At 43.8% G+C, this 27832-nt stretch overlaps 1 protein-coding gene across 4 annotated transcripts in view; it reads left to right on the top strand.

Annotated features, from left to right (window-relative positions):
* The first annotated feature begins 361 nt into the window (after positions 1–361).
* ascc3 (activating signal cointegrator 1 complex subunit 3) overlaps positions 362–27832 on the top strand; it is a 135056-nt gene continuing 107585 nt past the window's right edge. For 2 of the 4 annotated variants that reach the window (XR_011105313.1, XM_068735146.1), the window contains exons 1-5: positions 362–434; positions 1055–1237; positions 6642–6792; positions 15493–16067; positions 21125–21242. Coding sequence is in view for 3 of the 4 variants with exons in the window: in XM_068735146.1 (XP_068591247.1) it covers positions 1148–1237; positions 6642–6792; positions 15493–16067; positions 21125–21242 (934 nt within the window). In the remaining variant the exon portion in view is untranslated. Of the gene's footprint in view, positions 435–483; positions 939–1054; positions 1238–6641; positions 6793–15492; positions 16068–21124; positions 21243–27832 lie in introns of those variants that run through there. The other 2 variants (XM_068735148.1, XM_068735147.1) reach the window with 2 other exon arrangements.

Consider the following 27832-nt stretch of genomic DNA (forward strand, 5'->3'; position numbering starts at 1 on the left):
GTGCATGCAGTGTTTCTAAGTGTCTCAGTAAGTTTCGTTTTCTTTTCGAAAGCGCTCCGACTGTGTGGAGTTAGCCGCTTTAAGGACGGGGTAAACGGACACTGGGGCAGCGGAAGACTCCACAAGCAGCAGACTTCGACGCAAAACTCGGATTTGGTGTCACTTGTTCTGTTCCAGCAGCTGCGTACCCCGTTCACATTCGACTGACTCCGCCCATACGGATCTCGGTGTACGCTGGTTAGAATTAAAAGCAAACCCTGTGTGACGTGGCACTCCTGTGGGTAATGTAGTCATTTAGTTTTAATTGAGACACGACTACCTCTCGTATAAACTACAACACCCACAGTTCCCAGCTTCCACACGACTTCTGTTGACATCTGCCGGTGGGCTAGTCTCACGCGCCTCACTGTTCATGCTACAAGGCGCTTCAGAAGGTAGTTAGCCGTCGAAGTATTTAGTTTTACACCGCGTGATGTACCGCTGATGAGCCGCGCTTCGTTTGATGTTGACAGTTATTGATTGTGCTAAAGCTAACGCTACAGTGACAGCCAGGCTGACGAGCTAACATTAGCTAGCAACACACACTCCTACACAGCGTGATGTGAAAAGTTATAAAAGTGTCGTATCAGTAACAGACGCAGCATATTGACCCGGGACTGTTAGAAACAGCTCGCACGTGACATCATTGTTAACAGCTAAATAACGTTCACGTGTTAGCGTCGTGTTGTACGAGATGGTTTCGGGTTTTGACGGATCGTACACCACATATCTACCGAGCAGTGTTTCCTGACAGCTTCACGTTTATTATACATATCTGCTCCAACCAGCACCATCGCTCTTCCTGTGGATAACGTGTCAGATATTTAACTGCTGCTGTTCATTGAATACACAGAAACAGCCCAACGCCTCGTGACATTTGTGAATAACCTACTTTATAGGTGTGACTCTTGTTCCCAAAGGCAACTTTAAACGGACAGCTTCTCTGTATAGAGTTCATCTATCGATAGGTTACGTCATGTAGAACCCATTCTGTCTGTCTGTCTGTCTGCCATAGAAGTAAGCTGGGGAACAAGTGTTTGGAAGAGAGCATCAGAGAACACCAGAGAACCTCAGAGAACACCAGAGAACCTCAGAGCATCAGGGAACAATGTCTCCTCCGCGGCTCACAGGTGCTCTGCGCTCCTTCTCCAATGTGAGCAAGAAGGAGGCCATTACTGAGCAGCTCTATGACCTGAAGGTGAGGCCAGCAGTGTGTGGTTGGATGTTAGTCTTGCTACAGTGTAACGTGGAGCTCAGTCAGTAGTGTTCTATGACATCATCTCAAGCACTTCCACAGCGTTGGAGCAGTCCAGTGTTCTGTTCCACCACCAATGGCTGTGATGCTCACGTTTACTTTCATTTTCTAGCAAAAAAAAGGTGTATGAAATGGATTACATTGACTATTAGTTACCTTTAATCAAATATAATGTCCCAGAAATACACGATAGGAACTGTCAATACTAATACTAATATGATACTCATGTCGCTTTACTTAACCTCATCATTGCAGTGGCCACAGTTGACAGTTTTAGTGCAGAGAGTGGTATGATAAAATGTCAGTTGTCTTAAGGTGAGTTCACCTTCATTAATCAATCATTTGGGCAGAGGACCATTTGTGTTCATTTGGGGGGGGGGGGGGGGGGGGGCGACGCTGAAATAATAAATAACTAAAAAAGTAACGTAATGATGCCGATTTGTATAAAGTTTGAATTCATGTTTTGTTAGTTTTCTCCAAAAGACGACAAACAAATAACTTTAAAATATTTTCTCAATTGAGCTATGATCAGTCGGTGCTATGCTAAGCTAACATTGTAGCAGCTCCATCAACACTCAACATAACGTCATCTAGACGTAGATACCGTCTATTCATTGTTTGTACCACATGGTTTACACACACGTTTATACACATATCTACTAATGTGAGGCGTCGTGGAGCTGGCAGGACCTCAGTGATGACGGGGAGCATCTCAACGCTGATAGGCTGTTACGCTGCAGTGACACGCCTTTTTCACGTGAGTTGAAGAATTTCAACTCGGGCGTTTTGGCACAGTGGACGAGTCCCGGTGTGAAGTGTGTTGCAATTTCAATCCAATAACGTACCTTTTTAACCGTTACTCTGGAGGAACATACTCACAGACAGCAATGCTTGGCCTGATGTCATGTTTTGTGTGTGAGGATGGACATGTGAGTGAGTAGTAACCTGCACTGCTCCGTCACGTGTCGCATCATTTGACGACTTCCCATTCAAAAGGAGTTTAAATTTAATATAGAGTTTAAAATGAGCCAGAAGACTACATGCTTTCAGGAGAGTTTTGATTATATTACTAGAGTGAACGAGTTGATGACATCACTGGGCTGAGTTCATTCAAAATGTTGTATGATATTTCAGTTAACCAGCAGATATTAGATATCCATTATTGAAGCCTAAAGCACACCGTTCATAATGAACACTCTCAGCTGTGACCACCTGATTGAGCTCATGTAGCAGTTTGTATTGATCTGTTTCCATTTGTTCATTATTGTAAAACATTTAGTTTATAAATGATGTGGAACATTTTGAGCCCTTAATTCTGCACACAGCCCACTTTGATGCATCTACTCTTCAAAGGACCGTTTCTCAGGACTTCATTTGCTTTCTTACATGAACATTTCACACCGTATGGATTTGGCAAATTAATGGATTTATTTGGCAAATGAACAGTTTGTCTGTTTATGATATGGTAAAACATGTTTCTATCTGCATATGACATGGTCAATACAGCCTCAGCAAATAACACCTATATTCTTCTGTTCATTCACACGATTTCCTCATGAATTCTTGTTAATTACAAAGAAACGTGTGTGTGTGTGTGTGTGTGTGTGTGTGTGTGTGTTTATGGTAATAACAGAACATGTCACCCAGTGTAGCAGTGTGTTTTAAATAGTTTTGATAGGTGGATGAATACTGTCTACCAGTACTGATGGGTGGATGAATACTGTGTACCAGTACTGATGGGTGGATGAATACTGTCTACCAGTACTGATGGGTGGACGAATACTGTCTACCAGTACTGATGGGCGGATGAATACTGTCTACCAGTACTGATGGGTGGATGAATACTGTCTACAAGTACTGATGGGTGGATGAATACTGTGTACCAGTACTGATAGGCAGATGAATACTGTCTACCAGTACTGATGGGTGGACGAATACTGTCTACCAGTACTGATGGGCGGATGAATACTGTCTACCAGTACTGATGGGTGGATGAATACTGTCTACAAGTACTGATGGGTGGATGAATACTGTGTACCAGTACTGATAGGCAGATGAATACTGTCTACCAGTACTGATGGGCGGATGAATACTGTCTACCAGTACTGATGGGTGGATGAATACTGTCTACCAGTACTGATGGGTGGATGAATACTGTCTACCAGTACTGATGGGTGGATGAATACTGTCTACAAGTACTGATGGGCGGATGAATACTGTCTACCAGTACTGATGGGTGGATGAATACTGTCTACCAGTACTGATGGGCGGATGAATACTGTCTACCAGTACTGATGGGTGGATGAATACTGTCTACCAGTACTGATGGGTGGATGAATACTGTCTACAAGTACTGATGGGTGGATGAATACTGTGTACCAGTACTGATGGGCGGATGAATACTGTGTACCAGTACTGATGGGCGGATGAATACTGTGTACCAGTACTGATGGGCGGATGAATACTGTCTACCAGTACTGATGGGCGGATGAATACTGTGTACCAGTACTGATGGGCGGATGAATACTGTCTACCGGTACTGATGGGCGGATGAATACTGTCTACCAGTACTGATGGGCGGATGAATACTGTGTACCAGTACTGATGGGCGGATGAATACTGTCTACCAGTACTGATGGGTGGATGAATACTGTGTACCAGTACTGATGGGTGGATGAATACTGTGGCAGCACATCTGAATGGTACAGAAACATACAGGCTGTAAATATTGCGTATTTGCTGATGCTAGCTAAAATCATGTTATCCACAACCAGCAGAGTAGTGCTAGTACTGTAGTAGTAGTAGTAGTAGTACTGCAGTACTAGTACTGTAGTAGTAGTAGTACTAGTACTGTAGTAGTAGTACTGTAGTAGTAGTACTGTATTAGTAGTACTGTAGTACTAGTACTGTAGTAGTAGTAGTACTGTAGTGCTAGTACTGTAGTAGTAGTAGTACTGTAGTGCTAGTACTGTAGTAGTAGTAGTAGTACTGCAGTACTAGTACTGTAGTACTGTAGTAGTAGTAATAGTACTGTAGTACTAGTACTGTAGTACTAGTACTGTAGTAGTAGTAGTACTGTAGTGCTAGTACTGTAGTACTGTAGTAGTAGTAGATGAGCGTAATGACATCATTATGACATCATTATGACATCACCACGGTTGTTTTCTTAGCGGTACGAAGCCACAGAAGACGATGTACAGCTTCACTCAGTCAGTAGTGTCACCAGTCCACTGACTTGTTGATGTCATCACAGACCTTTAATTCCTGAAGGTTAATGATGAATATCCATCATGGTAGAAGTCAGTAGAATCCTCACACTGCATGTTCTACCAGAGAGGAAGCGTGTGCTGCTCTGACTCTCACTGGAGGCTTCTATCTTAGGCCGCTTGTTTTTCTTCCAGCACTGTCAGTGAGCAGGTAATGTGATTTAACATGTTTCACTTTTATCTGTGATGACACAGCTTGCCTGCTGTATGGCTCTGATCCATCTCCCCTTTTCCCCTCCAAAGGAAAAACATCCCCAAGTTTTCAGTTTGGATGGAGCATCACAGATGTAGACTCTGCTCCAGATATTTACTTTTACTTTAAGATTGATTTTCAACATCCGCTGTGAGAAACGGTGTCTGTGGTCCCAGTGTTTGTGATTGGAGTCCACTGTGAGAGAGTGATGTTTAGTTGGTACGGCTGTGGAGGAGGAGACACAATGTCCCAATGTCCCAATCATGTATATGCGATAACCTGCTGCAGCATATAGGAGGACGGGGCTCTTCATGGCTCGTCACTGGTTGGTAGATAAAGTGTCTGTTGCTCTATAGAGAGCTAATAACACCTCCTAGCAGTAACGCTGCCCCCCTCTAACCACGTAGTGAGCACTGCCCATCATCAGCACCGTACAGCCTACGTATCTCAGAGTGCTGCTACTGTGTTTTCTACACTACTGCAGAGGCTACTTCTTCATCAGTTGACACGAGCAGTCACATAAATCTGAACTCCCTTTTCATTTAGAAAGCGCTTTCAAAATCCCACTACGACAGTTTTCAATAGAACAAACGGTATCTGTGTGAACCACCTCGATAGGCTGCACAGATAACACCTTCTGCAGAGCAATACAAGGTTTCCACAGAGCAGCTCTAAGACAAGGTAGTGAATGATCACATGAGTTAGTGGACTTACGTCAGTTAGTTAGTTAGTTAGTTAGTTTAGCTCCTCTACTCTTACTTAGTTGAAGTCACTGCACCTCCCAACAGAACACCAAGGTTGAATATCAGCCTGCATACATTTAGTACGAAAGCAACGAGTGTGTGGATGTGGTCTGTCTGCTCCACACACACACACACACACACACACACACACACACACACACACACACACACACACACACACACACACACACACACACACACACACACACACACACACACACAGTGACTATTTGACCGGCAAAAATCCGCCAATCATTATCCCATCTTTTTACAATCAAAATGTCTTTTTACTCCATTCTGGTCTTTTGTTTTTCACATGAGTCGCCTCTTCCTGGGACTTGAAGAGAAACTGTGAGCAGTATTCAGCCGTTCACTTTTACATGGCTCCCCTCCAGTGAAATCTTCTCCAGGGAAAAGATGGCTGAAGTCACAGATTATCTCTCAGCTTGTGTTAAAATGCTTAGTATAGCAAGACATGGAGATGCGGATTGTAATGGAGTCATTGTGTTAATGCTTCCCCTGACCTCAGTCACACCTGCTCAGATTTAATACTCCACTGCTCTCATGGCAGAAGCTTGAAAAAGAAGTTATTCTAATTAACGCTGACTTTTCCACAGAACTACTGAGGATGCATATGTAAACAGCCTCATTCTGGATCAGAGTTGTTGTATCAGAAATGCCTCTAAAAAGGATCGGGTATCAGTGAGAACACAAGGCTCTGCACCGGTCTGACACCACGTCATCGTAGAACTCATCAGCTAATTTAAGCTATGTAGGAACAACAACAACACATGAACAGGATGTCATTGAGATGTTGTTATAGAAACAAAACCTGTGCAGCTGGAGCCCTTTCTCAATGTGCTTCGTTAAATAACATCAGGATATTCAGTTTGTGTGATAAGAGAACAAGGTGTAGACCTGTTCTATAGGAAAGGAACCTTAAATGACTTCTGTTGTGATCTGGAGCTATAGAGAAAATTAAATGAAACAAAATGAACTCGGGCTCCCCCTAATATGATGTTTGGGGAAACACTGATCTGTACAGTACATCGGGAACCAGTTGGGCTAGATGAGCCTTATCCAGGGTTCTGTGAGCAATAAGAAACTCCTTCTAGAAGCCTAATAGTGTCTCTCTGCTGCTCTAGACCAAACGACTGAAGAGACGGGAGCTGTTTGCCAGAGAAGGTCTAACATGGAAGAAGATTGTCCATTTGTGCTCCGAGCATCAGGACAAAGCTGAACAGCAAGCTGCCGGTCAGGAGCTGAAGAGCCTCCTTCAGGCAGCCAAAGAAATAGGTAATGAATTCTTCAGCCTCAAATCCATTTTTAATTTTTCAATCTATTTTTATGTGTTTGTGTTGAATGACAGACGTTTTCTGTTTTTAGACTGCGTGTCTAAATGTGATAAGCTCAGCAGCTGCTGAAATGATCGGGATTAGAAATGTCTCTGAATTCAAAAGGAAGAGCTTTGTTGTCTGGCTTTAATAAATTGTCCACTTAAAATCACAAGTCACAACAATGGCTCCTCTTTCCTCCCTTGCCTCCTTTAAAGTCTTAAATGGTCTTGAAATAAAATCAAGGAAGTTATGGTTCTAAATTGATTTAAATTTACTGTAAATTTAATAACAAGTAATCTATGTTCACATAACAAATGAAGATGTATAAGAACGCACAACATGATGACATCAGATCCAATGATTGTGACTTTCTTGGCTGATCCAGATTTTTTAAATGTCTGACCGGCAGATTCTGATTTTCTTCCTCAGAGCTACAGTTAACAGCAAAGGTCCAAACTAGCTTCACCACAGCCTCAGAAACATCAAACTGCTGTCAAACTGCTTTTGACAAGATTACATTTGGACCCGTTTTTACTGAGTAGAGCTTGAACCTTATAACGTAAGTCAGTGCGACCTGTGGTAAAGTTAGCTGTTAGCTGTTAGCTCCGTTATCAGCGGGACTGTGGGAGAGGCCCCAGGCTGTTGGTAAACATTACATTTCAGTCATTTAGCAGACGCTTTTACCCAAAGAGACTTACAATAAGTGTACTCAACATAGGTATTCAAGAGAACTACTAGTCGTAGAAGCTGTAGAACGTACTTATTCTATTCTAGGTGAGTCACGTAGTTCAGCATCCCTCCAGAAGACTAACAGTCTCTGGGCCGGTTGCTCTGGTCTGGCTGAGGAGCAGCATGCACAGGAATGAGTGTCTGATTATGTTCGCTGTTCCAAATGGTTTAAGGTTCTTCCTACGGCTTATTCTGGACTTACAACTGTGACAAATTGTGAGTTTATGTCTTCACTCGCTGACACATGAGGTGTGTGAACGTGACCGTCTGTGCTTCACTTTGACCCTCTGATCCTTTTATGCCGAAAAGTTAAACCACTTCATGTATGTTTAAGTATTTTGTTGTGAAGATCTTTTTTCTTGATCATCATTGAATCATAGGACAATATTGATTCATTTTCCTTTGATTTGACTTTCAGATATGTAATTGTGCTCATTTCATAATGACACAAGCCGTGTCCAGCAAGGTCACTTTGTCCCAGTGTCTCTCCAGCACAAAACTAGAGAGTAACACTGATATGAGTCATTGATCAAAGGGACAGTATGCTGCATCCCAGTCCGTTAAGAAAGCGCTTCCTTTAAAGGGTGTAGTCTCTGAAACGATCATCAGGGGTTTTATTATGTCTGGTCTATGAAGACACTCTTGGCATTCACTCTCTGTTCCCAACATTTGACCCATTGGAGTGCCATGATGTTCCACTGGTACTGAGTTTTGAGTGAGTCAGAAATTTTACAATTTACAACGTGACTGTTGAGTCGGTGATGTTTTCCAAAACCCTCATTATACCTTATTCGTCATGCCACAATGAGCTTGAGCTCTGGCTCTGCTATTAAAAACCTTCGACTGGACATCGGAAAAGGAAACGACACAACTTGAGTTCTGTGTGGGTATTTTACAACCTGAAGGTTGAGCTCCACATGCTTACTTCCCTTTGAGTGGCCTACCTTCAAGACAAGTGGCAACGTGACATGATGACAGGAGGACTCCATGCTGTCGCTGAAGAGTCTGCAGAAGGATACCTGACGTTTGACCAACTTGTGCCAAGAAAAGAAATCCTTGTTGGCTGATGAAGAAAAAGCACAAGGTTCATTGTGCTACATGAAGAACTCGTCTCCATGTCTGAAAACATGGAGTGTTGATGCTCATTTGAAAGTGTTGAGCCTCGCCACGAGCACAGGCTCAACAGAAAGGGCTGACCTACATCTGTACAAGAAGTCAGTGAATTAGATTCAAAGTGCATCTTTACTCTTCCAAGCTGCAGAGCAGGACGGCTGGAGAAGAGAGGGAGGTCTGAAGTACACGAGATAATTTTTCCAGAAAAGACGGTCCAGTAGAGCACAGTAGGCTGTGCTGAGGATTAAGACTTTAAGGAATTTAAGCACAAGTTGTTGTGGCTCCTTGAAAAAGGCTTGTGTATCGATTTCTGCTCGGTTTCCTTAAAGGAACAAACCAAACAGCTCTTCACAGCAGGTAGCTTGACTTGTCATCCGGTAGAAGGAAACAGGTGAATTAAAACGTGAATGACATCATAGCACTTTGTCTTGCCAGTATGGACGTTGTTCCCCGTGCAGTTAGCCATGTTGGCTGTTACAGAGGGCTCCTCTCTCTGGTGCTTTTCGGCATTTGAAGTGATTTCTATAACGACCATGTTCATGAGGAAAGCTGTGAGAGGATTGAGCAGCTTTCCCCGATATACATTGTTATGCACCAGTCCTAGTTTCCCCAAATCTCTACAATGGAGGGGGTGAGTACAGTGAGCAAAAAAGGTTAAATCACCAATTGATGTTGATAAGGTTAGCGGGGAAAGTAGGACAGTTGTTTCAAACTGTGGCTCCATATGCAAGATCAACAATCATAGTAGAACACGGTACATAGGTCACATGACTGATCACCATGCTCCACCACTGAATTAGAACTTCAAACAGGCAGTGACATCTTAACATATAGAGATTCCTATTTTAAATCCAAGTTTTTGGTTATGTATTCAAAAAAGTCATTCCTTTTATAGGATTTCCTTCTGTGTGGGGATGTTTGAAACGGTTCTACTCAGAACTATAACTACAGTGGCTGCAGCACCGGCTGCCCTTTAGGGAGCGGTGCTAAAGCAGCTTGAGCTGCACTGATTGAAAAGAAGGTTAAATATGAGTGGACACAGTGGTCTCTCAGGTTTTTACCTTTTATGTACCAAGAGCAGTCGTTCTTTAGTACGGTGCGGCCCTCTGTCCCTCCTGTGTATGAAGACCGGAGCCGGCGTTCATAGCCCTGGCTCTGTGTTACGTTGGAGTGGGCTGTAGCCTACCGTTGTCATCTGTTACATTCAAAGCTATCATAAAGGTTATGAGAAGCTTTAGTATGTCGATGAAGCTTCTGATGTGTGTTAATGGGTGTGTGCCTCCCTTTTATACTGTACATGCGGCACGTGTCCACGGGAGAGCAAGACTATTCTAGAGTGTTCAATTAATCAATTAACTCCAAAAGGTGCAGATTGAGAAAATCTCCTCGGGCAAAGGTCCGGAACATTACTTAAGCTATTTAGCGCTATTTAGTGACATATATATATATATTCAAGAAGCCTAGTAGTAGTAACAACGTCTTTGTGTAGTCAACAACTGTTCAATCAAATAAAGAAAGTACAACAATTATATTTTAACAATTATTATTCTCAGTTTTCAAAATTAACTGGATGGATTATAAATAATACATGTAAATACATAAATACATGTTCTTCTCATTTCAAGTAAAATGAGAGCTGGCTTAAAGAATAACTGACAAACAGAAAGATTTTGAAAAATGTGACTCTTAAAATAAAGTAATTCATTTTAGAAAAAATAATTTCACTGAATCACCTGCAGCTTTAAATGCAGGTGTGAAGTGATGTCAATCAAAAGAGCCACATTATTATATCACTAATAGGGTCACTAATAGGCCTATTAGTGACCCCTGGACTATACCAACAAATATGGATATTTTGTTTGACAAAAAGGTGTGAATTTTGGAAATCAGAATCAGAAACCGTTTATTGCCGATGTATGTTGCACATACAAGGAATTTGCCATGGGGGGTGGTGCAAACAATCAACACAGTGCAATAAATAGAAACGTATTCAAATTTACAATAGATTATAAAAGAATATAAAATAAAAATGTGGCTGGTTGATGGAGCCGTGGGGGGTGGGGTCAGAACTGTCCCATTGTCTACAGTATCTACAGTAGAACTCGTTGGCAGACATTGGTCGTTCATGGGGGGGGGGGGGGTTTAGGTTCTCCAGACAGAAGCAGAGTCACCTGCTGAGAGCTGATGACGTCTATCTTGTTTCAGTAGGTTTTGACTGATGAAGACAGAGCCTGCTTGTTATTACGTTAGATTATAGGTCTCTATTTTCCACATACAACACTACTAGGCTCCGGTTGACGACCCTTCGAAGCTTCCATGTGGCTGTGGCTACTTTTGTGATCATTCAGTGCCGATTTCTCCCTCGGACAATCCGTCACTCGTGTTAGCTTCACCTTCCTTCCTCAGCCATGTGAACTCCTGCTCCAACTAGGTTCTCCCTTCTGCTGCCGCTTGCATGCGGAGCAACGTCGGCTAACACTGGCTGATGAACATTAGCGGTGTCACTTGCTTCGTCCTTCAGCTTCCCAGGCATCAATCCCATCAACGCCTTCATTACTGCGCTTTTTAAAGGAACTCCAGACACTCTGCTGCCGGGACATTTTGCAATGTAGCTAGTCTACCAATGCTAAACCAGCTAGACGACAACGTAACGCACCTAAGGTCAAAGAGCAGAACGGTAGCTAATCAATATGCACATGCCACCAACTGGACCGGGGTGGGAGTTAAACCCTCAGTGTTAAATCAGCATCATCAGGACAGATTTATTGTATCCTCCTAGTTGAAGATCCATTTCCCTCATGTTCCTGTCTCAATCCTCACAAACCGTTCTAATGTGCAGAACTGACTCAAAGCAGACTTGATGAGGATCAGTCTGCCCTTAGCTCAGTATTTCTAGCAGCAGGTTTTCTGGACAGATCCATGTACAACTGGTCATTGTCTCTAACAAGCCATGTCTACAAAACGGTCGCCTTTGTATTTATAGCAGAATTTAGAGGTAAGAGGAATAAGATGCTCTAAACTACATCAATACTACCACACAGACTTCACCGTGTGTGTGTGTGTGTGTGTGTGTGTGTGTGTGTGTGTGTAAATGAAATACAGTCATAGATACATTTACAAAGGGGTAAGATATTGCTTGCTTGGCCCACAAATAGAACTCTTTATGAAGTTCTGCTCCAGCTGGCTAAGAGGACTTTCTGTTGACGTAGTTATCTTTTTATTGGGTGGTGCTACAGATTGCTGAAATCATTTCCAGCTCAGACATTTGTTATGTTTTAATGGTGCTGTCTGATTTAATGAATCACTAGTTTGAAACTAACAAATGGTCATGTTGAGTTTAGATTTCAGCACACACACACACACACACACACACACACACACACACACACACACACACACACACACACACACACACACACACACGGACGCCTTCCCCCTCAGGTGAAGCTGTTAGCTCTGTTAGCTCTGTCAGCACTTTTACGATCATTTCCACTGTTAGCTGCGCACCACTTTAGAACTGGAGCAGATAAAAGCAGGTCTGAGGCAGGAGAATGCTTATTTCTCCGTCATTAGATATTGTAGTTTATCATTTTAACGGATGGCTGTACTACTGGCACACGCTGGATGTCCTTGTAATTTGCTTATAAATGTGTATTTACTGTGTGTGTTTTTAGGAGCATCATCTTTGAGATTGACTCCAGAAATAGGTGTTTGACAGCATGCTGTACATGCTGTAGTCCTCCCTCTACCACTTCAGTGTTGGCTGAAGTTCATGAGTCAGTTATGGAGCTCCCTCTCATGGAAGTCTGTAATGATCTTTATTGACTTTGCTCTTCTCTCCATTCATGGCGCTGTATTTTCTCCTCATTCTCCAGTCAAGAGGAACAGTGTCTGTTGTTGTTGATGTTCCACTAATGCGTTATCTGTTGAACCTGCCCTCAGACAATGTGGCTGGATCCACATAAGAAGTTAGTGTTGAGCACACTCTGCAGAGGATGAAAGCAGCATTCTGCTCCGCTTCGTTCAGCATCGAGTCCGACGCTTCACACTCTTTTAATTGGTTTAAATCCTTTTCATCTGTTTTCGCTTTCCTCTTCCTCCCCAACCTTCTTCACTCTTCTCCCTTTGTCTCTCTGACATTTTTTACTCTAATTGGACAATTACTCTGTATTCCCTTTTTTTAAAGTGCGTATCTGGTTAAGCATGAATTGTTTGGAATATTATTTAAATAAGGTGCAGGGACCTTAAACAGTGAGCTGTAGTCTTTACTGCTTCTCTGAAGCTGTGAATAGTGCTCAGCTCACATTAATGGTCTTACAAAGCAGCACTGCTGTCTCCATACGACTAATGCTAATTAGATGTGTAAAGATACATGAATCGTGTGTGTGTGTGTGTGTGTGTGTGTGTGTGTGTGTGTGTGTGTGTGTGTGTGTGTGTGTGTGTGTACATATATATATATATATATATATACACACACACACACACACACACACACACACACACACACACACACACACACACACACACACACACACAACATGCACATTTAATACAAAGAAAAACTGAAATATCACATTGACACAGATCACATTATTCCGGCCCGCAACTCAGTACCGGCTGCGTCCACCATGTGTGTATAAGAAGTGGACGTCGTCATGGTGACGTCACTCATTGCTTTGTGGACGGATGTTTTGAAGCCTCGAGTTCGGCAATTTTGCTGTCGTCATCTTGGATTACGGCCGTTGCCATGTAGTTGTCTTTCTCACTACCAATGAACAGGAAGAGACCATATTTGGAATGTGGAGGAGTGACACTACATTAGTCTGGCAGCTTTAGTTACTAGTTACTTCAAAGCCTTCCTAACCAAACTGAAGAACAGAGTATAAAGAGTTAAAATGAGCTCAACCTGAATCATCTGCAGCAGGATTAATGATGCAGACACATGTACATAATATGTGATATCCACATGGGTGGAGTGTGGCATCGATGTTTGCCCCTTCTGGAAGTTTCATCCGTCTTGGTGAAGATGGGGCGGTCAGCTCCAGGCCACTGTGTTTGTGGGAACCTTCAATGAAGCAGAGATGTTCTGTTCCTTCTACCTCATTGCTCTGTTGTTTTACTCTGGTCTACGTTGTCAGATATGTGACCTCATGTAGCATTTTAACTATTTTAGCATAAGGCTGCAACATTACCACATGTGTAAAAGTAAAGGGGTCTGTATACGTCAGTGACATCTTAGTGGAACGTTTGTAATGCTTTTTATAAAAACAATGATCGTCATTGTGTTCAGTCACATAGAGGTCATGTGACTGGCTAGAGGTCAACCCGGCCTCTGCTGAGGTTACCGGAGAAGCCTCAATGCAGCCGTTACATTACATCCATAGTCACCATAGTCTGCTTTAGTATAAGTGCTGCATGTCTTCACAGTTTGTCTCCGTCTACTTCTCAGTGGAGAGACGTGCTGTCGCTGAAGGTCGTGCAGAAGGTCAAGCTGGTAATCATTTCCTAACGAGATGTTTTTGGGCAGCAGGATGCTGTCTTTACTGCTCAGGAGCTCCAGTGTGTGAGTGAACAGATGCATGCATGTTGTTAAACAACACTTAGCATTAAAGAAGTTCATTTGTCCATTCTTCGGTCTTTCACATTGTACTTTATTGTAAAAAGTAATACATTTATCATCGTTCTTGTTTGTAAAGGTTACTTTTTCTCATAAATAGGTCTTAATTAAAGACGTAATTGTTTTTGGTTCCGAGGACGAACGATTGAAAGTCAGCGCTCAGCTTCAATCACTGAAGCTGAGCCAAACCAAACCAGAAGTCTAGGTGTAGTTATGGATTCAGACCTCAACCTGAACACCACATCAAGACCATCACAAAACCAGCCTCCTATCACCTGAAGAACATATCAAGGATTAGAGGACTTATGTCTCAACGTGTCCATCATGTACTGGACTACTGTAACGGTGTTTTCACAGGTCTCTGTAAGAAGTCAGTCAGAACGCTGCAGCTGATTCAGAGTCCTCACTGAGACCAAGAAAGTGGATCACATCAGTCCAGTTCTGAGGTCTTCACTGGCTTCCTGTCCAACAAAGAACTGACTTTAAAGTCCTGCTGTTGGTTTATAAAGCATTGAATGGTTTAGGGATCTGCTGCTACCTCATGAACCATCCCGACCCCTCGGGTGGTCTGGACCGGTCTACTTTCTGTTCCCAGAGTCAGAACTAAACATGGAGAAGCAGCGTTCAGTTCTTCTGCTCCACATATCTGGAACAAAGTCCCAGAAAGCTGCAGGTCTGCTGAGACCCTCAGCTCCTTTAGATCCAGACTGAAGACGTTTCTGTTTGCTGCCTTTGATTGAACCACATTCAAGATATTAATACATTTCTGTATTTTACTACTGTATTTATTTCTTAAACTACTTCTTAATGTTTCAGTGAATGTTCTTAATTGTTTTTAAATCTCCTTTTTTTTGCATTATGTTTTGATGCTTTTAATGGTTTTATGTGAAGCACTTTGAATTACCTTGTTGTTGAAATGTGCTGTACTAATAAACTTTCCTTAATTGTCGATAATCTTTCCGTCTGAAATGTAGTGGAGTAGAAGTCTAAAGCCGCATAACACCAAAAGACTCCCACCAGTATTTAAAAGATCTGATTTCTACCAACATTCTGGTTTGGGGAAAGGTTGACCAGGAGCCTGGAGGGAGGCCGCCTGTGTGGGTTTGCCAAGATCCCCCAAATCACTAGATGTGCCTCTGGCTGTGGAGATCACTACAATCATGACCTCAAAGTGTGAACATGTTGTGTTTTGTTTTCCAGTGGGGACTGAACATGGTCAGGCAGCCATTGAAAGTGCTGCTGTCTTTCTGTTTGAGACCTTCCACAACAAAGACCATGTGGGCACAGAGGAGACCCGAGCCATCAAACAGATGTTCGGCCCCTTCCCGTCATCTGCAGCCGAAGCCTCCTGTGCCTGTGTGGCTCGGCTGGTGGCTCCGCTCGGAGACTCCCGAGTTGAGAACTTCATCCAGACCCTGTGCTCCCGTCACAACCCCCAACGAGGCTCTGCTTTTGGACGCAACATCGCCTTTTCGCACGACTGCTACGCACTGGACCCTCTGGAGGACCTGCCCCGCTCCGGCATCCACGAGGAGAACGCAAGTCTAGACTTCATCAACTTCCTCAACAGCCAGCAGAGTGACAGAAAGGCGAGTGAGGAAGAGGGGTCCAGCTCAGGAAGAGCTCTGAGCTCTGGGGATGGAGCCGTCCTTAGAACGGAGGTGGAGAAGTATCTGGATGGAGGCAACATGATCTCGTCCAGCCCAGAGGAGCTGTGCACCTCCCTGTTTGAAATGCTGGCTTCCCACAAGAGCGACGATGAGCTGCAGAACGAGGTTTGTGTCACTGGGAAATATAATCGTGTGTGTGTGTGTGTGTGTGTGTGTGTGTGTGTGTGTGTGTGTGTGTGTGTGTGTGTGTGTGTGTGTGTGTGTGTGTGTGTGTGTGTGTGTGTGTGTGTGTGTGTATGTACACGTGTGTGTACGTGTACGTGTGTGTACGCGCGTGTGTGCTGTATCTAAAAGTTGTTCTTGGGAAAATTAGCTTAGTGTGGCTTCCCACCTGTTTTATCTGTAAAGTTCAGATCTAGGGCTGGGCCGTATGACCAGAAATGTATTTTCTAAGATTATACCGGTTTCACGGTATTTTTTTCGTGTTGACGTATTAACTAATTAACACCGAAAATTATTGACATTTTTAACACAAGAACCAGCTGGCAGCGAGCGGTGACCAGCTGTTTGTGAGGCGTGTCTTCCGTCTCTTCCTGCTTCCTTCACCTACAATCACCTGGGTCCTAAGTCCCTCCCTGTACAGCTTGGCATGTACCAACTAAATTTATAACAAATACCACACATAGTACACTCTGATCAGCTTTGTATGTGTCTAACCAAAATACCCCAAAAAGTAATAAAAAATTTGTTAGAGTTTTTAAGTGTTTTTCTTTGTAATAAGTATAATAAGCATCATTTAGTTATCACTACTGATAATTTAACAAACATAAAAACATGACGTAGAGAGGTTTACAGTTTTCAAGGTGTATAGTTCAGATTGCATCTATGAACACATGAACATAACTCACGTGTTCAGCTGAGGTGATGTCAGTTGCTCGTGTTTCCACCAGCGGCATCAACAGCGGCTCCAAACAGACGCAGCTCCTCTGTTGGGCTCAGACTCTCCTGGTTCATCTCCGGTCTCTCTCTGTTCCTCCTGCATCGCTCTGTTCTGTTCTTCAGTAACGACGGAGCCTCTCCCGGCTGCTAGCAGACTGTTGTGCTAACGGCTAGCTACCGAGCTGTACCCAGCATGCCGTTCGGCGGTGAAAGTTTATACATGTACAATTATTAGTGTCACAAATTGTTTGTGTGTCACAAACTGTTGTGTGCCGTGGTGTTGCCCTGTTAAAGAGCGTTAGTTGTGGGTTATTAATTGTTGTGTTATAAAGTTATAACCATAACTTAGGGGTCCGTCTCACTACATAAGTAGGTCCGACCGTAGCGGTGAACAATATATTTTGCTTCCTGTTGAAGAGTGACAGCAGTTGTTTCTACCGGTATGACGGTATATGGAAAAATTCATATCATACGGGAAATTAAAACGGTATACCGGAGGTTTACAGAGCTTTAGTTTCTGCCTGTAGGCAGGAATCAGATGGAGCATGTAATGTAATGTAACGTAACCATGACGTGGTCAGAGTGACCAGAGCAGCACGAGGGACTGTGTGATGGTGACTGAGGTGGAGCAGTGGTCTAATGTTCTAGCACACCTGCAGAGCAGCTCCTCCATTCTCTATCACCGTCAGTCAGTTTGGAGTCTAACAGGACATTACAGTCATTGAGCAACGCTTTTTATCCAAAGCACTCTGTTTGTAAGAGGTTCTAGCCACGCGGTTCTTCTGTGTGGATCTGGGCTTCTCCACTGATGATTGATAAACACCTGGAGGAGAACTTTAGGGGTCATTGTGAACTTGAACTTAAAGTGAGGAGTGAACTCTTAGCATGGTATTTCTGTGACATAAGGTTTGATGTGTCCTAATGGTGCGTTTAATATCTCGGTGCTCCTATTGATTCTGTAACCTTGACCTTCAGCGGCCGGCCTTTTGGGTGGATGCATCAAGTCCTGGCTGTTAGACCAATAGTCTTGGCCTTTACCTCCAGACCTTCCTGCGTGGGTCTGACCTTCATTGGTAGTAAAGACACTTAAGAGTTATTAGCAGATCGACATGTACACATAAAAGCAGAGGTCAGCCTTTAAGACGGTTAACACTGTAGAGGAGAGAAGGACGAAACTCTGTGGGGGGGCAGTGAGATGCCCTAGTGCTGGGGCTAGTTCAACATTAATAATGACTTAATGTGATATTATTAATATTATTAATATTTATCATTACAAAGAAATTGTAGAAAAAGAAAAGAAATACATCTGAATGAGCCTGATTAGAAGTATGTGCACATATTCCCTCGATGTACTTATACACAAAGAGAAATGATAGACAGGACTGTGAAGATTATAAATACTATACAAAGACGTATACAAACCAACAAATCAAAGTTTTAGTTACTTAAAGATGCTGAAAACATCAGCGTGTCATTCTGATGATTGCACTGAATCTTCACTCCGTCATTCTGAAGGCCTAACTGACTGCATCAGTATCATCATCAGTAGATACAGAAACGTGTTTGAGTTATCAGCAGAGATGAAAAACTAAAGACATCAATAGAATTATTAATGTCAGTAAGATTATGAATAATAACGGGGCTCCGCCCTGAGATCAGGGACCGATAACAAACTATAAACTAGTCTCATAATTAATATTCACTCACAATGTCAACAGTCAAGGTCATCTCTATGGCTTAGTGTTTCCATCAGTGAGCAAGAAGCAGAGAAACGTGTTTTAAAGTATGCATCCTGTTTATGTAGAAGAAGATGATGCGTCTGAAGCAGAGTGTACAGTGTGGTCCTACCCTGGCTGCACATCTGTTCTCTCTGCTGTGCCATTACTAGCATTGTGTCTCCAGCAGTTGTGTGCATTTATAAAAAGTGAAGGGATGACAGATAATTTATATGCAACATATGTTTCTATGTCTTTGGGTGAGGCCACGCTGTGACAGTCAGCATCTCACAAGAACACAATGGAGGAACAAATGTGGGTGAGGTGAAGAAGGACAGCTTTTAACGAAGCATTGTGTTTTCTCCGAAGCAAACTGAAGCTACTGTTTGACACAGAGCTTTATAGGGACCAGATTTCCATTGAGCTAATATAAGTGAGCTAAGAGAAGGCTCGGCCCGTTCTCATCGGCCTGTGTGGAGGGAAGAGAGCACTACACAGACATCTAGAACTAAAGACCGGCTCAGGATCTCCAGCAGTTATTTGCCATTCTTTACATGTACTTCTGTATCAGGAGAGTGCTCCATCATTCTGTCCCCTGTGTTTTCACCACTTCATCCTCCTACCATGACTCTTTTATTTGCTCCTCTGCAGCGTCTGTCGGAGGTTCTGGGTTGTTGGGTCTCTGCAGAGTACAGACCTGTTTGTTTGGGAGGGATGCACTTCTTCTAGTCCATTCACAGTAGCTCTTCTACGTTGTGTTAAAGCCATATTGGAACGTGGCTCGTTTAGTGAAATATACAGCAAAGGGTTTGTAGGTGAATTCCTTTTGGCAGTAGCACTTGTCTAGTGGAAGCCCCGCCTCCATCAGTGCTGAGCTGCTGTGGACTCACAGCCACTGAGTGTGTGTGTGTGTGTGTGTGTGTGTGTGTGTGTGTGTGTGTGTGTGTGTGTGTGTGTGTGTGTGTGTGGACATCCTGTCAGTGGTTAGAACATAGTGTTCAGATCAACACTGAAGAGCTGCTTCATATTTAGACATTTAACATTTCAATCATTTGTCTTTTCCAAAACAAAGACACAAATAAAGATCATGTAAAAAACACATGTCTCATTTTTAGAGAAGTCTAAAATATTGACCGGTTATCTCTGACTGATAACCGGTATCAGTCTACTGATAACTGATGATCAAAACAAACCGAAACAATATATTTTATTCCAAATAGAAGCAGGCATGAGTACAAGACAAGATATGAACTCATTAGTAGTTGTGATGAAATGTTCCTAGCAGCTAGTTCATGGTATTGTTTTGAATATTGTGAGATTCACATTAACCAGCAGCTCACACATCTGTGAATGAGCAGAGAGGTTTGAAAAGGTTCTCTCTATTGTTATACTGTCAACATGAGAGATGTTTGTGTTTTAATGTACCATGTAATTCATACATGTATTCCTATATGAATGCCTAAACATTTCTTTTCACAACCACTGGTCAAAGTCTGGTAGAAGTAGGTCTAAATCCTTTCATATTTTGTTATTGCACTGAATATGTATTTGCCTGTTCGCGTGCTACACAGACCGTCTAGTGGTGACTTCTTTCAAATGTTTCTTTAGTTGTTCCATCTACCAGCTGAAAAAGTAAGTAGGCAAGTGTGAATGTGAAATGAGAGCTGAAGCAGACTTTACCCTGCTGACCTGTCTCCTTGAGGATGTGGACTTCTTATACAGTTGATGCTTTGGGACTGGACTTGCCTCTAGGATGGTGGATCGTACAGAATCCATCTGAAGGAGAAACTGGGCCTCTCGGTCCCAATGGAACCCAAACCTTACCAGTCCACTCCGAGGATGGAAGTCATGGGAGTTCATAGGAAAAGAAAGAAAAAATCCCTTTGAGCAGGTGAAACCCCCACCACCCCCACCACCCTATACACTCGACTGTAATAACACAGAGACATTCAGGGGGACCAATAGAAGTTTAGAACAGATATAAAAGAGACCACAGTGAGAAACAAAGACAACCCCAACAAAGACGGTGGCTGACCCCACATCAAAGTGCGTCTGTTGTTCTAGTTCCCTGCTGTGCTAACTATTGCCTTCCCAAGGGAGGACAGACTGAAAGAGCAAGCCTAGCTCTCTCCTGAAACCAGCCCTGCAAGGATGAAGGGAGACACACGGCGTTGTTGGACAGGATCAAATTACATCCCCGGGCCTTCAGGTCGACTATTTTCCAATTAGAGAGCACAAACTTGATCATCGCTTCCGTCTCACAATGATATTGATGACTCGTCCTCGCTCGGCTTGTAATTGTGAGCTGCTGTGTACAGGATTTCTAGTTGTTGTTGTTTTTCTGTCACATGCTAAGTGCCAGGTGGCTGTGTTTGGGAGGCTAAGCGGCAGAGCATATTCTGTACCAGGCGGATGGTAATTACCAGGTGCTCAGCCTTGGCAGTAGGAAGCCATAGGATGTGTATACGTGTTTGTGTGTGTGTGTGTGTGTGTGTGTGTTTGCTGCTACTGTAGATGACTGTGTTTTTGGCTACTGATTCCCCCCCCTCCTCCATGCTCTCACTCCAGCTGTTCGAGCTGCTCGGCCCAGAGGGGCTGGAGATGATCTCCATCCTCCTCCAGCGAAGGGCGGCCATCGTCGACTCCCTCCTCACCATCCCATCTGACAGGACCAGCTACCCACCAGGTGAGGCAGCCCCATGGCAACCAGGTCATCGCCATAGTAACACACTTCTTTTGACTATTTGAAGTAAACATGAATACCGTTTATTAGTTTCCGTAGATAAAAGAAAAAGATTAATCTGGACTGTTGAGACTCCTGAAGGTTTTATATGCATCGTCATACTGAATCAAAATACAATGTGTGTGTGTTCTGATGGGAGCTTGGCTGTGCAGATCTTACACATTACTTTCTTTCTGACGCAACCTGATGACACAGAGGTGCCAATAACGGGCCTCTCTCTTCACATGGCAGAGCCTTCCCTGCAGCTGCAGCATTGTGTTTGTCAGCTCTGGGAAAAGTTATGCTGGAGCTCATTTGCAGACAGACTTTTGCTGCTATGTTTAAACCCGGAGTGGAATTGTTGTAATGGAACCAAACATCATGCTGTGTCTGCGTACATGTCTGCAGATCATTAACAAGAAACTGCAAGACAAACACACCTAGTAATGGTGATAGATCAGCGTTGGTGTTGATGATCTTTTATTGACTGACACATTGGTGCATTGGCTGGAGGAGCGCCACGGCCGGGTGAAGGTGTGACCACAATGAGAGCTGATCTTTCCCTCATGGTAATGACTTCATAAGACAACAGTTAGTAACCTACAACTCACTCTATTCATAGGGTAAAACAGTGGCACACAGAAACAATATGTAACACTCTATAATTGTACAGTTACACATTTACATCACCAAAGGCATGTTGGGTAACACTATAGCTGCTAGGTTGTAGCATAACAGTCCGTTCAGAGCTGGGAGAGGCTCTGTTGCTTCTGCCCAGTGAAGACCAGAAAGGAGAGCTGGAGGATGAAGACCAGAGAGCTGGAGGATGAAGACAGAGAGCTGGAGGATGAAGACAGAGAGCTGGAGGATGAAGACAGAGAGCTGGAGGATGAAGACCAGAGAGCTGGAGGATGAAGACAGAGAGCTGGAGGATGAAGACAGAGAGCTGGAGGATGAAGACAGAGAGCTGAGATGCCCCAGAGAGGAGCTGTGTCTGCTGTTTGAAAGTGTTTGTTTTTTTAAAAATCCGGCATAACCACTGTTGTTGCCAGTGGTGCTACCAGAAGCGACTTACTGAGAGTGTGATTAGGTTGTCAGATTTCAGGCGTAGCATCAGTGAAACCGTGAAGCCAAAGGCTCAGACATCTCTTGAAGAAGCGTTGGTCCGAGACGCTGCATATGACAGGAACAGGAAGCGGTGCAGCGACATTACCAACGCAATACCCTACAACATTGACAAGGGTTCAGAGCAATGACTAAATCACATTTACTATCCCAACATAATACCAACCAGACAGAAGCAAGCGGGAGGCGGAGCTACATACGACCGCGTGTAGTGTTCATACATGTTAGGATGAACACGCAGCGGCTGGACTCTGGAAGCAGGAGGACTGACACAGAGATGAGGTGCAAACCGACCAGCTGCTTGTTTCACCGACAACGAGCACAACAGAGGACAGTCATCTCATCACACGGTGGACCACGGCTGTAGGCGGTTCTTATAGGCTGTGATCAGCCTCATCATGAATAGGAGAAATGCTATAATATGATGCCGTACATAGAGACAATGAGAGACGTGTACATGGTGATGCTCAGGCTCTTGTTGTAGTTATCTGCTCTCCAGCTGCTGAAAGCTGTTTATTGATTCTTTATCAGATAGTATTTCACAAGGCCTGAACGTGGATTGTTGTAAAGCAGCCACCTGTAGCGTTTCCCTTCCATGCTCACGTCTTACTGCCTCTGTGCCGGCGACGGCCTTGTTACGTCCCTCTGTCCGTCCGTTCATGGCCTTAACTCAAGAAACCATATGCTAGTTATGACAATTCAACACCAGTATCTAATAGAAGGAAGTGAGGACATTTTGGACAGACATGGATGTAAAGTGCGAGTTGACCGGTTGGTAGTTGTAGTTTTTACCTCCATCCTGAGCCACGGTTTGCTTTGTCCTGAGGCGGATGCTTCTCCTCTTCTCAATGTGTGGAGGAGAGCTGCAGGTATTTAAAGATGTCGGTGGAGAGATAGGATTGATACTTTGTCATTGGCAGAGCTGTCTTTTGATCCATATGCAAGGTAGACATCAAAGAGCGGCTGAAGATTAGAGCACAGAGCTCTTGCTTTGTCAGAATAATCCCTGCAACTCTTCCAAGTCATTCACGCTCCTTCAGATCCGGTCCAGTGTTTGGAGTCATTTGAAACTCACTGGTCCTATGTATAGATTTGAATGCTTAGTGTAAAACGGTGCATGTGCTGATCCATCCATCATGTTAATCATTGACGTGAACCATCTGCTCCTGCTCACTTACAATATTACACAATGCCTTTATTAGTGTAGCTGAGACGTGATGTAATGCATCAAATGCTAACATTGAATCATTCAGATGTACATAAGTGTGTTTTGATTCTAAAGGTACGCTGTGGACCTTTAGACAACCAGTGGTGCTGCTCATGTTCATGTGAGCGGATCCTCATTTGCTCCTGCACACACACCATCAACACAAGCACACAGTCAGTGGTTCAAACCGGAGCTGGACAATGAATAGAACTATTCTCATCATACTGCTCTGACAGGTGTTACAGTAACGTCCACCAGTGACTGTGAGGACATGTTTTATGACTGTAGATGGTTCCGTTATGACAAACTCTAAAAGTACTAAAGCATATTAGGAACCGGCTGGTCGGTGTTTTTGTAACACAGGTCTACACAGAGAGCCAAATATAGCAACCTGTCTGTTAGCCAGTCTCTTCACTTCTGAACAGCCCACAGTTAAACATTCACCTTTGTCTGGCAGTGACAACAGGAACATTGTTGATGAGCTTCTTGTACGCTGACCAGCGTCTCAGAGAGCAGCCGCTCCTCACAGCTCCACTCGGGCTTCATCTGGATTCACTGATCGGCACATATTGGGAATCTAGATGGTTACTTTCTCAAAAACATTTATTTACTTTTGTCAAGAAAAGAGTGATAACGCTGGTGGCACTAAGCAAAGTAATCGCAATTCTTCTTTAAACCGGAAGTACGATTACAAAATGTGGACGAGCATCAGTATTGTCTGATATTAGCTTATTACACAGATTGATCAGTAAGTGATGTCAGTGCAGACATGTTTGTATTTAAAAACAATGTCACAGGACCAGCACAGGTCGCTGTTTGTTACACTGTAAAATGTCTCACTTCATACGTCGCTCACAATTTCTTTCAAAGGATCCGTATAAAAGTGAATGTTCAAACAAACAGTCAGTGACCTGGTGTAGTTGTTCAGGAGAAGCTAGCCAGTGATTTGTATGGCTCCTCCTTTACGTTTGACCCCCGTCGTGACCTCCTGAAGTGTGCGCTTCGTGCTCCTCTCTTAACGTGGATCTCGACGGCAAAGCAGCCTCTGAAGCTCTGCAGGTGGTGCTGTGGTGTCGGTGTGAAGTCACCACTAGTCCACAGCTGGTGGACAGGATTATAACACTGGGTGCAGTATTTCTCAAGTCTTCTATAGTTGAGAATACTTCATTCTAAATATAGAATGGAAAGCTACACAAAAGGCAAATGATCTGCAGTAACCTTTCCAGTGACGGTAAAGTTTGGACTGACACTGAAGTACATCGGTAGCTGTAGTTGAGCTCTCACCCCTATGCTGCTTCAAACTCAGCTGATGATATTCCCATTGTGAAGAACTTTTGATCAGCGTTTAAAATGTTCCCTTGCCAGACAGCTTTTGAGATTAGTGTTGCCTTGACAACTGAGGGTGAAGTCAGGAGAGGTTAAAAAAGGCTGATTAAATGTTCCACTATTTGCATGCCGTCAGGAAGAGTGGGATTTAGTGGGAATGCCTGTCTCCTGCTGATTAGCTTTTAAATTGCAGTTTGCAGCTTGGCTCTTGCATGTTTATCACAGAGCAGATTGTCTCAGTGGCTCTGCTCCACATCTCAATGGCCGATAGAGGCAGTGATATGAGGAGTGGACGATCGCACAGACAGTATGTCTCCACAGCCAAAGCTGTTTTAACACGCGCTGAATACACCACCGCAGTATGTTATGATGTTTATGGTACCGCTAAACCTTGATCCCCTGATTCCAACCTCATGTTGTCAGTTCAAGCATCTGACATGTTTTGCTGTGTCATTGTACAGTTAATGTTGACAAACCTGCCAGCTTCTGCAAACCTTAATTTCATAGAATGTTCACAAAATAGCCTCATCTACTTTCCTCGAGGTGCAACAGCAGCTTTGGTTCTGGTTGCAGATACGACTCATATCACGCACAGGTCCAGGGTTCCCCTGTGTCTTGGTCTCTCATTGGCTGGTCCAGATATCTGGGGTGTGTCTGCGATGCATTGGCGAGGCTCTCTGCTGGCGTCTTTCAACAGTTCACACATACCACGACACTCCAGCGGCGATGTGCAAGCGCAGAGCCGGCGCCAGTTTGCCTCTGATCTGGGGCTTTTTTCGGCGAGCTCCAAAAGCCGTCGGTGAGGGTAAAATCAGGCTAAAGTTGTGTACTGTGAACGACACATGAGGTGAAAGGTGTCAGAAGTACGGAGAAACCCAGATACAAATCACAGAATCAGCACCCATTTTGCAGTTCCGCCCAGCTCCATGAATGTGTTATCAGGGCATGCAGACTCATCAACCTGCCTGGTGGATGATCGTCACAGAGCTGCAGAGCTCACAGGACAACATATTGATGGCTGATGTTACTCCATGTCTGCTGTGTGTAGGCATGTTTTTACTAGCACTGTATATGTGATGGTGGTAGTAGCTCAGCCTGTCTGTTTTCTGTGTTGGTAGCCGTTGTTTGAGCTGTGTTGTCTCTAAACGGAGAGGTGGAGCCCAGCGGGAGGCCGACAGCCCCTTCCTCGTAGGAACAGCCTCCCGTGGAGTGTTTGTGTTCGCTACATGTACAAATGCCTTTGACTGGGTCATTAAACACACGTCTGCTTCCCTTCAGGTGTTGTACAGTAGGTGTCTAGGAACATGTGTAGAAGTCGGTTTACCAGGCTTGGTGCACCGTAGCAAAGTCCCTCAGGCCGTGATCAGAGCCGATCGAGTACGAACGGCTCGCTGCTCCGAGTGTGACGGCTAACGCAGAGAACGAGGACTGAGCACGTTTCACGATCAAGAGTCGATTGGGCGACCTGAAGTACTTGGTAATGCATAGAAGTCGTTGTTATAGGGCCTACATGTTGGTGAGAGCTATCTATTGAAATGATTCTACTTTGAGCAGACAGAACTCTAAGGAGGATTACGGAGCGCTTTGAATGTCTTTGTGATAGAGGAACGATATCATTAGCACCGAGCAGTTATTTGGATGAAGCTGAAAGAATGTATCTTCATATATAGCACAGATGTGCATATGTATGTGTCGTTAATTCAACCAGACAATATCTGACGTCCAACAGCAGCTTTCTACTCACTGACATGGAAGACTCACAGAGTGTGTGTGTGTGTGTGTGTGTGTGTGTGTGTGTGTGTGTGTGTGTGTGTGTGTGTGTGTGTTCACAAGGTCGATGAAGCAGTGTTAGGGTTATAGACACGTGTTTGGTTATCAGCAAATCTGAAAAACTAAATTATTAATGTCAGTAAGATTATTAACAGTTATTAATAATAACAGGGCACCAGCCTGAGAACAGGGACAATAACAAACTATAAACTGAGTCTCATAATTAATATTCACTCTCAATGTTAACAGTCCAGGTGCTGTTACACAGAGTGAAGGTGAAGTGTTGAGTACGAGCACAGACCTCATACATTCATCACAATACACACTGAGAACAGCTCAGACAACAATGGTGTAATCTGAAATGTGGCTACGTCAGGTGGGACTACTCGTTGAAGATAGACCCAACTTTCAAAATGGAGTTTTCACGTGACCACCTCTCGTTATCTCCGTGTGTCTGAAGCTGTTAGCTCACCCGGAGCTACATTAGCTTAATGCTACATGTGTGTGTGGGTTAGTAAAAGAAGAGAGAAAGCAAACAAAACAAAACAGACCCTCACCACCGCCCTGAGATACGGAGATGCTCTCTCATCACAGAAACACGGCTGACGATCTTTGATTCTGACCTTTTGAACTGACGAGAAACAACTTCCGCCTCCGCTAGCGGTGAATCATCTCGACTCGATTGCAGCAGTATGAAATACACAGTCGTTTCTACACAACGTGAGAAACTCTCTGTGGCAGAGTTTCTTCAGAAGTCGAGGGAATTCTCGTCCTTGGAACCGGCATGAAGTTGAGTGGATGGGGGAGAAGTTTCCTTCTTTTTCTCTGAAGAATCCGTTTTCTTCACTTCTGCAGGCACAGTGTCCGCTTCCTTTCTTCAGGATGAGACACAAAAAACAAAACAGTCTTTTCGTCCAGCGACTGTAAAACTGACCTAGGTTCCTTTGAGCAACTCTGAGGTGAGTCACAATGGGAAGGCAGGGAGCTGAGCCACAGGGGTCCTGGGGTGTCTGTGGCCCTCGTCCAATTAGATTGCAGTGTTTATGTTTATCACCAACTGAAATCAGGCTGAGCTAGATCAGCAGGCCCAGTGTCTTTGTCTCTCAGCACACGGTCCCAACACACG

The sequence above is a fragment of the Cebidichthys violaceus genome, unplaced genomic scaffold (assembly GCF_023349555.1).
Source record: "Cebidichthys violaceus isolate CVI_PGR_0920_01 unplaced genomic scaffold, fCebVio1.0.p SCAF_7, whole genome shotgun sequence".
Taxonomy (NCBI): domain Eukaryota; kingdom Metazoa; phylum Chordata; class Actinopteri; order Perciformes; family Stichaeidae; genus Cebidichthys; species Cebidichthys violaceus.